The following is a 12047-nucleotide window of genomic DNA, read 5'->3' on the forward strand; positions in this document are numbered from 1 at the left end:
GTTGCATCGAACTGAATGTTTTAAGAAACATTCATACAGAAATTCATTCTACATGAATAAGGCCAATTTTATTTTAATTTTGATAGGGACATTGAGCAGAAAGAAACTACTTTCACAATAAATTAATTCAGAATATATAGGCTATAATAAATTATCTGGATATTAATATTATTTGGCTATGGATATTTTACATATATTTTAAATATTAAAATATATAAATACTAGACATTAAATCTTTACACATGCAAATATAAACATTAAGTAATTTAATCAAACTCTATACTAAAATGTATTTGTCGAGAAATAAGAGTGTTTCTTAGCAAATATTCATTATTTTACTTAGAAATAAAAGTTTGATAGATCTTAAAATAAAAAAAATTGATCTTAAGATAAAAAAATATTTTTATGATTATTTATTGAACTTATCCTGAGCTTATGCATGTGCATTTTCAAGATACTATAAAGTAACATTTATTTGAAATATTTACTGGATTTGGTTGATGCAATGAACCTGCTTGTTCAGGCAGCCTTGGACTGAACTGTAAATCTTTGCTGACATGATAAGCCCTTGATGTTGTCTTTATGGGTGTGGTATATAAAAGTTAGTGCTGCTTATGAATTATGCTCTATTTCGCCACAACCTGCTCTCTAACTATTGTGTCTGTACAGTTTTTGTGAATAACAAATCGATAACTATAATGAAGTTTTTGAAATGCTCTGAATTCATCAATCTTTGCGTAATGACAACTCGCATCATGACAGTGGCCCTGTGTATGCTGTGTATTGGTCAAAACTATCAAATACAAGTGTCTTGACAATGTTCAGAATCAGGTGGTCTGTCATTCGTGTCTGCAGTGACTCACTTCTGAGTAAAGTGCAGTAAAGTAACTGTTACCTTGCTTAAGTGCAGCAGTCTTCGGAACCAGTTTTCTGGGCGGGGCAGACCACGTCTGCTGTGTTGTCTGCTGTGGAAAACAGTCTGAAATGGCGGCTGACTGGAAACAGAAGTGTGACTCGCGGTGGCAGCTGGGGGCTCACGGTGTCCCCAAGTCTGACAGCGTGGACTGGAAATCGGTGTTCGAGAAGAAGCCGTTTGAACGCAACCTGCTGCAGAACCCCTCGCCTTACGGTAATGACGCCACACCGTGCTGGCTAGCGTTACGGCGCACTGTTTCATTAAATTTGATGTTTCATTTAATTAAATCTCTACTCGAACTTTGTTGTAACTGTATAAAGTAACAATATTATGTTGAGATCGAGGATATGGTTGTCACACGGGTTAGTTGTTAGTTAGGCTACACCCTTCAGTTTAATTATTGAGAAATATATGTAGCAGTGAATCATTTCACATTCATAAACTGTATGCTATTTTGTAATTACATTATCAATTGTATGTACTCCTGACTCCTGATTTTTGTTTTAAAATTAAATGTTTCCAATTTTTTAAAAGATAATATTGAATTAAAGAGGTAGAGTGGCATTATCTTCGTAGTAACAAATCCTGTATATCTGTGATTATATATTAGGCAAACCTTAATATATATGAATTTGACTAACATTGTTAGTGTAAGATGTTAAAAGGGGATGCCATGCCTTTTTTTTTGTTACTTCGTGGAACATTTTAGCCAGTTATAATTAAATTTAGACAGGGATAATTGATAATTTTGTGGATGTAGAGGGGGAAAAGGATTTAGTTTATACATGTGCATTTCCAAGATATTATTTCTACTATGTAGTTATTTGATATTGAATATAAGAACTAAATCTATGCAGTGCCGAAACAATGCCAAAACGTAGCAGCGAAACGTACCAAAGAATTGTGCATATAAGCCTCTCGTACATGTAGCCTATTTATTGAAATACTACTGCAAAAGTTGTCTTTATATTATATGGATATATTTATTATTTGGCTACATTGATATTTTATATATAAATTTGAAAGACAGTAGGCCTATTTGCAATTAAATGTTACTGCAATAGAAATTGAACCTTTTCATTTAGCTAAATATTTCAAACTCATCTTTTTTTCTTGTTCAACTACCAGGTGTAAACCACACCATCCCCCCACCCGAACCCCATCGTTCGGGAATGCCACCTCCTCCAAACCAACCACCTCAGTTTGAGCCCGATGGTGAGTCAGCAACCAAAACGATATGTTCGCTGCCTAAAAATCTAGCCACTGATCTCATCACTACTGAATTTTAAATCCACTGCAATGGACCTGTGTTATATTACATCTTTGAATAAAACAACATGAATTGTGAATAGATTGAACTTTACACACAAAACATCTGCTGTTCTTAATGTCTTTGATTGCTGATAAAAAGATGATTGAATCTTGTACCTGTATGCTAATTGTAGGTAATTTCTCTGGCTGGAAAACTAGTACAGAAGTTTTGCCATATGACACTAGTGGAATCCCCCCTGGGGTTGTGGTCTGCCAGCTACCTCAGTACAGGTGAGTCTCACTTTTACAAGAAAAATGATCTTTGTCACAACTCACAAAACTGATCTAAACTTTAATCTCAGGTGGTTCTCTCTAGAGCAATGTGTGGACCTGAAGGCAGAGGGTCTGTGGGACCAACTGCTGGATGAGTTTCAGCCTGAGATAGTAATTGAGGACTGGTGAGTTATGACCTGTTATAAAAATAGTTATTAGCAGTGTAAGCAATCTTCTAACAGTAATTGCAAACTGAGCTGCAAAGAAGAGTTAAAAATTAAATTGGATGTCAGTTAAAAGCTGTTTTAACAAAGGAAGTTAGCTGTTATGCAATCTCTTCCTCTCTTGGCATATTTATCGATTCAGATTTTCAAATGGTTTGCAGCTAAAGAAAAATGGGGAAAAGCACAAAGGAATCTGAATTATTTCTGACATAGCTGAACAATTTAATCTGTGACAAGTAACTGTTTTTTATTTTAGAAACAGTTTGCATTGTTGCAATTTTTAGTTGAAGGGACATGTCTAATTTCAGGCAAAATCACAGGTTTGGTTTAATATGCACTTTCACTTAAAATGTCTGGGTGTTTCTCTTCATGTGTAGGTATGAGGAAAGCCAGCTTCATAAATCTATCTATCAGCTTGACGTAAAGCTCTTGGGTGCTGATGGTAAGACGGTCATCAAGCAGCACACATATAACCCTGTGGAGAACCTGGAGTGCTACTCACACACCTGGAAAAAGGTAGCACACTCATGTATACACATATATTCATATATTTATATTCATTAAGCATTTTATAATCATGTGCCCACATGACGTGTGTTTATGTGTATAGGTCTCCCATGTATTCTCCAAGTATGGGCCAGGAGTGAGGTACATTCACTTCCTCCACAGACTGAAGAACCAGTTCATGATTGAATTCTTTAATACCAAAGTCACAGACAGCTCGATTATCATCAAGACCAGCAAAGCTGGTGTGAAATAATCCATCACAGTCAAAAAAACAAAACATGGTAGGAGTTGATGCACTCTGTAGACTTTGTTTTTTAGAACAAAGCACCATTGTCTCAAATGTTTTTATAAATTAACTGCACCTTCATAAGATGTATCTATCAGCTTAATAATGTAATAAAACATTCCTCATTCATTTTGTGACACTGTATTCTTTTATGTATTCACGATAGCACTCGAGATGCACAGTTGGTGCCATTATACTTTAGTATGTAAGGCCAGCAGATGGCGATATAGCTCACTGATTGCAAACAAGATGCTGTGACCTGTACATATTACTATGGTAAAAATCATTTCTGTGAAAATACCAGTTTCTACAGTTATTTTACAACTGTAAAATCATAACGAATATGGAATCAGAACAAATTCCTAATTCAAAACTAGTTGCCATTTTGTCATTTTTATTTTTGACAACAGTAGTGGTTGTATTTATTTTTATTTATGTTTTTTTTTTGTGTGGCAGCAGTAACTATGGTTACTATGGTAAATGATTGTAAGGGCAGTTCACAAACAGTATAACTATTTTATAGCTATTTTATATAACAATTTTATGTAACAAAATATATAATTACTATAACATTAATCATTTATAACTATAAATATATATGCATCTATTTTCGCATGGAACAATTACTGTAAAAAATAGCGATCCCTTTAAAGTATCGCTGTTTTTAAAAGCTTTTAATTATTGTTATTTTTTAATGATTATAATTAATAATTAGTTGATAAACTTTATAAAGCCTCATATTTGTGTATATAGGTGATTCTACCCTCTGGCTCTGCTCCAGTTTTTAATGGCGTATGTAAAGGCCAGTGTTCAGGTATTTTGAGGGCGACATGTTTGACGCACCAATCAGAGCGTCGCGTTGAGCTGTTGCGCAGTCTGTCGCGTGCTGTGCGCCGGGAGGATGCGCGCTTGTTTGGGATGCTCGCTATAGTTCAGGACAGAAACAGACACACCACGAAAACGAATGGCGCGACTCTCCTGAGCACTGGAGCAACATCCTCTACGTCCCCACCCCCGGTCATGTCCGTCCATTCTGAGCTTTGCCATAGATGATTATTAAGGTAAGTTCTGTTGAATAAATTAGATAAAGACACTTACTGGGGCTTTATAGTGCTGTACGGCATGCACATTGGTCCACTAATTGCCACTATGTCTGTCAGGAACGAATACGCACTTGACAACTTCTTTGTGCATGTTGTTATAAACCGCAGAATGAAATGAACTCATTATACGTTTGCAGGTGTTTAGCTGTGTTTGTACTGTTACCTCAGAGTCGCACCTGTTGCCAGTCGCATAAGCAGTTCAGTCTGTGCTTTACACAAGTTATTAATGAGCCGCTCAACCTCAGGTCTTAGGTCTGTAGGAGTCTATGAAAGCTAAAAATTAGACATTTTCACCCTACACAGGAAAAAGTGCAAAAGGGCAGTTATTTCTCCTGGCGTTGATTCTAAAAAAATTGTTGGTGAAATCATATGTAGCCAGTAGTCATATTACTAACGTATATTTAGTGTATTTAGATGTTACCACATTTTAAGTTACCTGGCAGGTTAGAGTGGGTATTTCCAGCATCCCCCCTTAGAGGTAGCCTACCCTTCGAACGCAATGATGGCCTGAGATACCCCCCAGTCAGCTCTGACACTCACTGCTTGCCTTTTAATCTTTAATAAATTCATAGATGGAAAACCTAGATAGATCGAAGTATCTTTTTTCAGTCCACCCAACTGATTCTCTATGTGTTCTAATGTGATCTAACAATGATCGTAATCAGAGTTCATATAACTGAAACTACAATGCAAAAACTGAAAATCAGCAGTTGTTAACTTCAGCTGATCTGACTATTAAGAATAACATTCTTTGCCATAACCTAATGTACTCAGGTTGATTCAGTCACATTTATAGGCTATTGTTTTGACTGTGAATCAGATAATTTACCTTTTGAAGCACATTATTAACATATTTTACAGAATAAAAATATATTGCCTTGCACACCCAAATCATTTGTAGGTGCATGGAATGAAAGTATGATATAAACTAGTAAAAAACAGACCAGTCTGAGGGTAGTTGATTGGCTGAAATGCTGAATTTATAAATGCAGGATTTATATATTTTTAACTAGGCAACTTTACAGCACAACCCCCTCAATACTCTTGAATGTCTCATTAGTTTTTTTTGTTAAGTTATAGTTTTACTATCTTTCATATAATTTCTGCTATTGCCCACTGAATTGACACTCCTTTCGGCTAGTCTATACTCTATAGATCATCTGATAAAGTGGCCTGTTAAAAATTTCTGTAGCAGAGTAATACTTAGAGTCTTGGATTACGTGAAAGTCACGATTGTCTGGTGGAAGTCTGTGTGCGGTCAAAGTGGAGCTGATTGAACGGTAACCCGTCTAGCTCAGAAAAGGTGTTGTCTTTCGAAATGGAAAAAAGAAACAGAATATTTAGTTACAATCCTTGGTGCGGTCAGCGAGTAACGTGGGTAAACATGTCTGCAGGGAGACTGCACACATGATTGTGTCGTGGTGAGGATGATGATGCTGATGAGAATGCTGGAGGTTGAGCAGAAGTGTTTCTGTCCTGAAGACTGTCTCTTACAGTGAAAAGTGTGGATAAATGAGTGTGAGTTCACGTGATGGAAGATTCATGCAAGAGAAAGTAACTCATTGATCCTCTCCAGTTACGTTAACATCCACCAGTCCCAGAATTTGCATTCCTAACTGTACACTGTTTTCCAGTGTTGTGTTTCAACCATTCTCTTGTTTCTTAAAAATTCCTACAGAGCAATCACTTGGAAATGCAAGCACAACAGACACTATCCAATAGCAGCATCTCCCACATGGGCACATGCACACACACACACACACACACACACGTTAGTGGTTAACCTCCCTGGGATGGAGGGGCACCTCTAAACGGTAAAGTATCCGTGAAGTTCTGTAAGAGACAGAAACATGAGACTCGGCTTGAGTCCAGTATGGCAGACCATCTTTACAGCAGCACATTGACATACACCATAAAGATGCTGAGTCAAAGATGTGCATATGTTCAAAGCCAGCACATCTGTTTTCAACACTTAATAATGTGAAATGTTTCTTGAGCACCAAATCAGCATATTAGAATGATTTCTGAAGGATCATGTTATACTGAAGACTGGAATAATGGTTGCTGAAAATTCAGCTTTGCCACAGAAATAAATTACATTTTAAATCAAGTAAAATAGGAAGCAGTCATTTCAAATTATAACAAACACGTTTTTACAGTATTTTTTTATTAAAATATGTGCAGATTTGGTAAACGTGCAAGACTTTTCCTTCAAAAAGTAATCCAGCAACACTTTATTAATATTTATTTATAAACACTTCATTTTAAACCAATGCATTTGGGCACACAGGCTTTCATCAGATTTAGAAGAATAATAAATAAACCCTTTAAATAAATAAATCCTTTAAATTCAAACTTTAATAAACTTTCAAGAACAGAAAAACACAAACATCCTTCCTTCTTTTCCTGATATGGTCTTTTTTCTTCTAGTAGATAGTTGTATGAGTTTTACCTCCTTGGTTGGTTTGAACTTTAGTTTTTATTTTCACTCACTTTCTTTCAACGATGAAAACTGTGTTTTGTGTTTTAGCACAAAAGTTTTGTGTTATTAAATGCATTTGAACAAAGTGTTGCTGGTTTACTCTGTCTGCAAATGTTTTGCTACTTCCATGCACTACTAATCCAGTCCATTCTCTCTCTTTCCCTCTTTCCCACTCACTTGCACACACTCCTTATTTCTCTGTGTTTAGGCTGGTAAATAGGATGTAGTTTGTTAAGTAGCCCTGAGCACGCAGCCAGACAGGTGTTTTTTCTGCTCTTTGGACAGGTAATGCAGTGTTTGCATTGCCTGCAGAATGTGATACTCTGGGAGTGAGGTAAGAGTGAAATGGAGCTCTTTAGAGTACATTGTTACAGGAGGAAATATAGACAGAAGGGTTGAGCTAGTATAAATGCGTATAAATGAGAGGACATCAATGGTGGTTCAGCTCACATAATACAATCAAATACCTAACAAATATAAATGAAACATTTGGTTTTCTGTGATGGAATGTGTACTGTGATTCACCATGCTTGTTGTTGTGGAAAAAGTGTGTGTGTGTGTGAGATGGATGCTCTAGTCTTTACTATAGAATCATGCTCCTCCTATAGATGTGATTGTCAGGAAGAGTGTTATGTTATTCAATTTCAGTTATCACATCTGTCTGTAATGGGATTTTTACCGCTATCACCTGATACTGGACATTTAATTGTTTCTGCCTATGTTAAGGTATACAGCATTATCCAGCACTAACTTAAAGGGATGGCGATAAATTATGGCAAAGATTTAACCCTTAAACAGCAATTTGCTTTTACACCGCATGTGAACATGTAATGATAGCAGAGCTGTGGAAAAAGTTAATTTCTTGAAACAAATTATTTTTAATGCTACTTGGACATGTGCTTTAACAAACTGTCTTATTTAACATCCAACTAATCATTCGAATCCATTGGTTATAACTCTTTGAGTTCTGTTCTGAATCTAACCAGCATCTAAAAGTGCTCCCCCCATTATCATTATGAGCACTTACAGAAAATATTTTAAAGAGACTATTTATCCATCTTTTATACTGTGCACTAAATTTACTTGTAGCATTTAAACTATGTATTATATATTTATAATATTGGCTATTTATTTGTTATTGTCCATAACATTAACAACCTATCATACTGGCCAGTATTTCAGCATACTGATAATACTTTATATTTTGTAATATAAGACCTGAGAAGAACAAGAATTCATATGCAAATAATTATGCTAGTCATGCTTAAATAAAATGTTAAATAAATGTTCTTAGTAATTCATTTGAAAGAAGTCTCTTATGCTCAGCAAGGCTGCATGTATTTGGTAAAACAGTAATATTGTATAATATTGTTTCAATTTAAAATAACTGTTTTCTATTTTAATATATTTTGAAATGTAATCTATGCCTGTGATGGTAAAGGTGCATTTTCAGCAGCCTTTACTTTAAGTGCTTTACCTTAAGTGTCACATATTCTCCTTCATATTCTTGTTTGTTAATTTTTTCATTTTTTTTATCTGCAAATACAGACAACTTGGATTGCAAGCTTTTTGCAGGCTACCGTTTTTGACCGAAATAAATCCATTCTCACGCAAGAAAGCCTGTCTCTCGTGTGATCTTACGTTATTACCCGTATCAATTATCACATGTGTTTGGTTGTAATAAGTGACCCCGTCGCCTGATTCGTCGTGTGAACATAACAGCAACTAGATGCAACCCCAGACAGTCGTGCAGTGTGAGAAAAGCAGAGACTCAACAACTTTGAAAATCGTGCAATGTGTGCCAGGCATAATATGCTGGTTTGGTGCTCAAGAAGCATTTCTTCTTGTTATTATTATTATTATCAATGCTGAAAATGGTTGTGCTGCTTAATATTTTTGTGGAAACAAAATATTTAAAAAATATTTCAGAGTTCTTTGATGATTAGAAAGTTCAAATGAACAGAATTTATATTAAATTATTTTTTTTCTAACAATTAAAACAAATTTACTGTCACTTTTGATTAATTTAATGCATCCTTGCTGAATAAAAGTATCAAAAAAGTTGTAGTTTTTTTTTTATCTTACAAACCCCAAACTTTTTAACTGTACTCTACCTTTTTAACCTGTACTCTACATTTCATCATTCTATGTTTCCAATGTATTAATATGTGTATATGACATGCAGGTTGTTGTTCACTACATTTTCTTTGGTGTGCTTCTACCACAGCTTCCTACACAGGCACACTCTTGACAGAGTGGGATGAGAATGAAATGCTGCGGGTCCTGAGCTGAAGCTCTGTAGCTGCTGCTGAAGTCTTGCCATCGCTTTGGCTCTCACTCAGAGCTCTACCTAAATCTTGCCTCTTGAGGTTACCTGAGTCCACCCACCGCAAAATACCACCCCATGAGGCACTAGTAAGTCATTTGAGATTGTTTTGACTTGAGCTGCCTCAACTGCATTTACATATTCTGTGTTTCATTGAAGAATTTGAGAGGAAATCAAAATGTCAATAGCAAATGCCATCTTAACCAAATGGTCAACAGCTCCTGTATAGGTGCGCATGAATCTCAGCCTAGAACCGCAGTCAACGTTCACTAAAAAGTGTCATCCCACCACAAATGTTTTGTATTATTTATTATTCCAGTCTTTCCAAACTGCCAGTCTAGAAGTTTGTTCATGTGTATTGGTCAGACATAGTGTGATTTAGACAGCATTTGTCTGAGCGTGAGTGTGTATCTGGTGTGTGAGTGCTGTGCTAAATATTGCATAACGGCAGTGTTGTGATGAGTGGCGGGTGAAGTTGAGACTGCAGATCCTTCTAGAGTAACGCTGGCTAGGATGAGGGGCCACCGTAACACACACCACAAGACCTGAGCTCTCAGCCTTCCTGCTGCAGTCTGATCAGTGTGTATGTATGTGTGTCTCTCTCAGTCTAATACAGTCTGGTTTATTTGTCTATGTATGTGTGAGCATGTATGCTTGTCTCACATGTGCAAGTCTGTTGATCTGCTTCGTCTTTGTCTTATGTTAGATCTGTGAAGTGTTCTGCTGGTCTCGTTTTGGTGCGTCCCACTTATAGAGGACCATGTAATATGCAACATGCAAAACTGCAACAGGTCAATCACGTGATTCCAGGTCAAATGATCAAGCACAGTTTCCGATCCGAACACTTGATCTAAATATGTCATTAGTTAACCACCTGATCTTAGATCGATCTGCAACAGGTTAATTATTTAATGCATGGATGGAGTCCATGAAATCAAGAGTTGAGTTTCTCAATGCAAATGCCCATGTTAGTGTGTCAGTCACTTGCACCGTCTGTGTGCATGTGCCCTGGTGAGTGTGTACACATGACTGTGCGTGGTTCTGTTTAAAAATAAATAAATAAAATAACTTACAAGCTGATTTCATATTTAACATGCATCATCATCAGCATCCATTTAATTGATTAAAAATTGCTTAAAAGTGACAGTAAAGACATTTATATATTGTCACAAAAGATTTTTATTTCAAACAAATGCTTTTGAACTTGTGTCAGGTTTTCCACAAAAATATTAAGCAGCACAACTGTTTTCAATATTGATAGTAATAAAAAAACAGGTTGAGCCCTACCTGTGCACGTGCCTGTGTGTGTGTGCTGGTGGTGAGTAGAGAATGGAGAAAAGAGAGGGCAATGTACTGAGATTATGGTGTATTGATACTGAAAGCAGATCTCTGATCACAGTGTGTGTGTGTGTGTGTGTGTGTGTGTGTGTGTTTACCTCATTGGCAGGTGTTCCTTGGAGACAGCTGGAACACTGTTCTAGTACTGACTTTTAAAAGACTGGCTTAAATGTTTTTGGGACACACATGGACAGTCATATAAAGTTGACTGGCTATGGTTAAGTGCTATTGTGATTTATTGATGTTATGAGAGAATTCTGTGACCGATTTAAGGGGTTCATTATTGACTAAACTAATTTGTTAAAGCATTAGAATGCTGGCAGACTTTTACAGTATCTTTGAACCTTTCTGGACTGATCCAAAATATCATAAATACTAGAGAAATAACAAATAACTGCATAAAATTTGTTTTAATTTATTTAGTTAGTTGTGTGTTTGGATTTGTATTGTTTGTGTAAGTGTTTATAAAGGACAGCATTGTGGTGTTAATACTATGGTGAGGTACAGTATACAGTATATCATGCTTTCTATGAGTGTTTGTGTTTGTGGCTGCTTTACACAACTCTAGGTCAATTGTTTCACGTTTTCCTTCCACTATTACGTAGTCAAGTGCGTGTGAGTGTGTGTAATCAGTATTGGATGGCAAATACGATAGAGCCTCCTAGAGAGAGAAAGAAGGTGTTAAAGCACACTCACTCTCATAAATGCCTCTCAATCCACAGGGCAGCAGCAGCTCAGTAGTTGTCAGTGTGGCTAAGAATTGAAAATGAATTCATGGAATCTATATTGAAGATTAGATGGATGTTGACTAAACTCACTAATATTGAAAAATGAAGTTAAACTTAATTGTTTTTTTAACCTAAGAGTGGTGCCAACATTACAATCATTATTAAATTAATTAAAGGGGTCCTATTATGCTCTTCTACAAAGTTTTGATTTTGTTTTGGGGGTGTACTAGAACAGGCTCTCATACTAGGTTGTTCGAAAAACACATTCTTTTTCACATATTTTACATTATTACAACACCTCTCTCCCCAGTCTGGCATGAACGGCTCGAATAGTTCCTGTATCAAATGAAGGCCCGCCTTCTGAAATACGAAATGTGCTGTGATTGGTTAGCTGGGCCAGTGTGTGTTGTGATTGACAGCACTCGGCGCCTGGTCGGGAAATGTCACGTGTAAATATTGCGACAAAATCAAATCAATTTGAGCGTGATTTAAACCCGGATGATTGTAACCACTCTAAGTTCATGTGCCTTGGGAAAGCTAGCGTGTCTCCGACATTGTGATAACACGCATTGCCTTCTCTAGTGCAGCTCAACCAGGTCTCGTCCCATTCGTC

At 36.4% G+C, this 12047-nt stretch overlaps 2 protein-coding genes across 2 annotated transcripts in view; both read left to right on the forward strand.

The window, feature by feature from the left end:
* Window positions 1-909: 909 nt before the first annotated feature.
* LOC107693441 (F-box only protein 50) lies at window positions 910-3471 on the forward strand. Its single transcript, XM_016492832.1, has 6 exons — window positions 910-1129; window positions 2045-2131; window positions 2362-2458; window positions 2530-2625; window positions 3042-3180; window positions 3275-3471. Exons 1-6 carry the CDS (start codon window positions 985-987, stop codon window positions 3422-3424), a joined length of 714 nt encoding a protein of 237 aa, XP_016348318.1. The 5' UTR covers window positions 910-984; the 3' UTR covers window positions 3425-3471.
* Window positions 3472-4295: 824 nt separating this feature from the next.
* Window positions 4296-12047, forward strand: part of LOC107693442 (sodium/calcium exchanger 2-like) — a 24768-nt gene continuing 17016 nt past the window's right edge. Inside the window, exons 1-2 of the mRNA XM_016492833.1 lie at window positions 4296-4518; window positions 9270-9457. The gene's annotated coding sequence lies outside the window, so the exon portion shown is untranslated. The remainder of the gene's footprint in view (window positions 4519-9269; window positions 9458-12047) is intronic.

The sequence above is a fragment of the Sinocyclocheilus anshuiensis genome, unplaced genomic scaffold (assembly GCF_001515605.1).
Source record: "Sinocyclocheilus anshuiensis isolate Anshui unplaced genomic scaffold, SAMN03320099.WGS_v1.1 scaffold1296, whole genome shotgun sequence".
Classification (NCBI taxonomy): domain Eukaryota; kingdom Metazoa; phylum Chordata; class Actinopteri; order Cypriniformes; family Cyprinidae; genus Sinocyclocheilus; species Sinocyclocheilus anshuiensis.

Excerpts from the sequence above, each read along its gene's own strand:
- LOC107693441 (XM_016492832.1), top strand. The coding sequence starts at position 985 with ATGGCGGCTGACTGGAAACAGAAGTGTGACTCGCGGTGGCAGCTGGGG. Across the intron at positions 2,132-2,361 it reads ACCTCAGTTTGAGCCCGATG|GTAATTTCTCTGGCTGGAAA; the intron begins GTGAGTCAGCAA and ends TGCTAATTGTAG. Across the intron at positions 3,181-3,274 it reads ACTCACACACCTGGAAAAAG|GTCTCCCATGTATTCTCCAA; the intron begins GTAGCACACTCA and ends TTATGTGTATAG.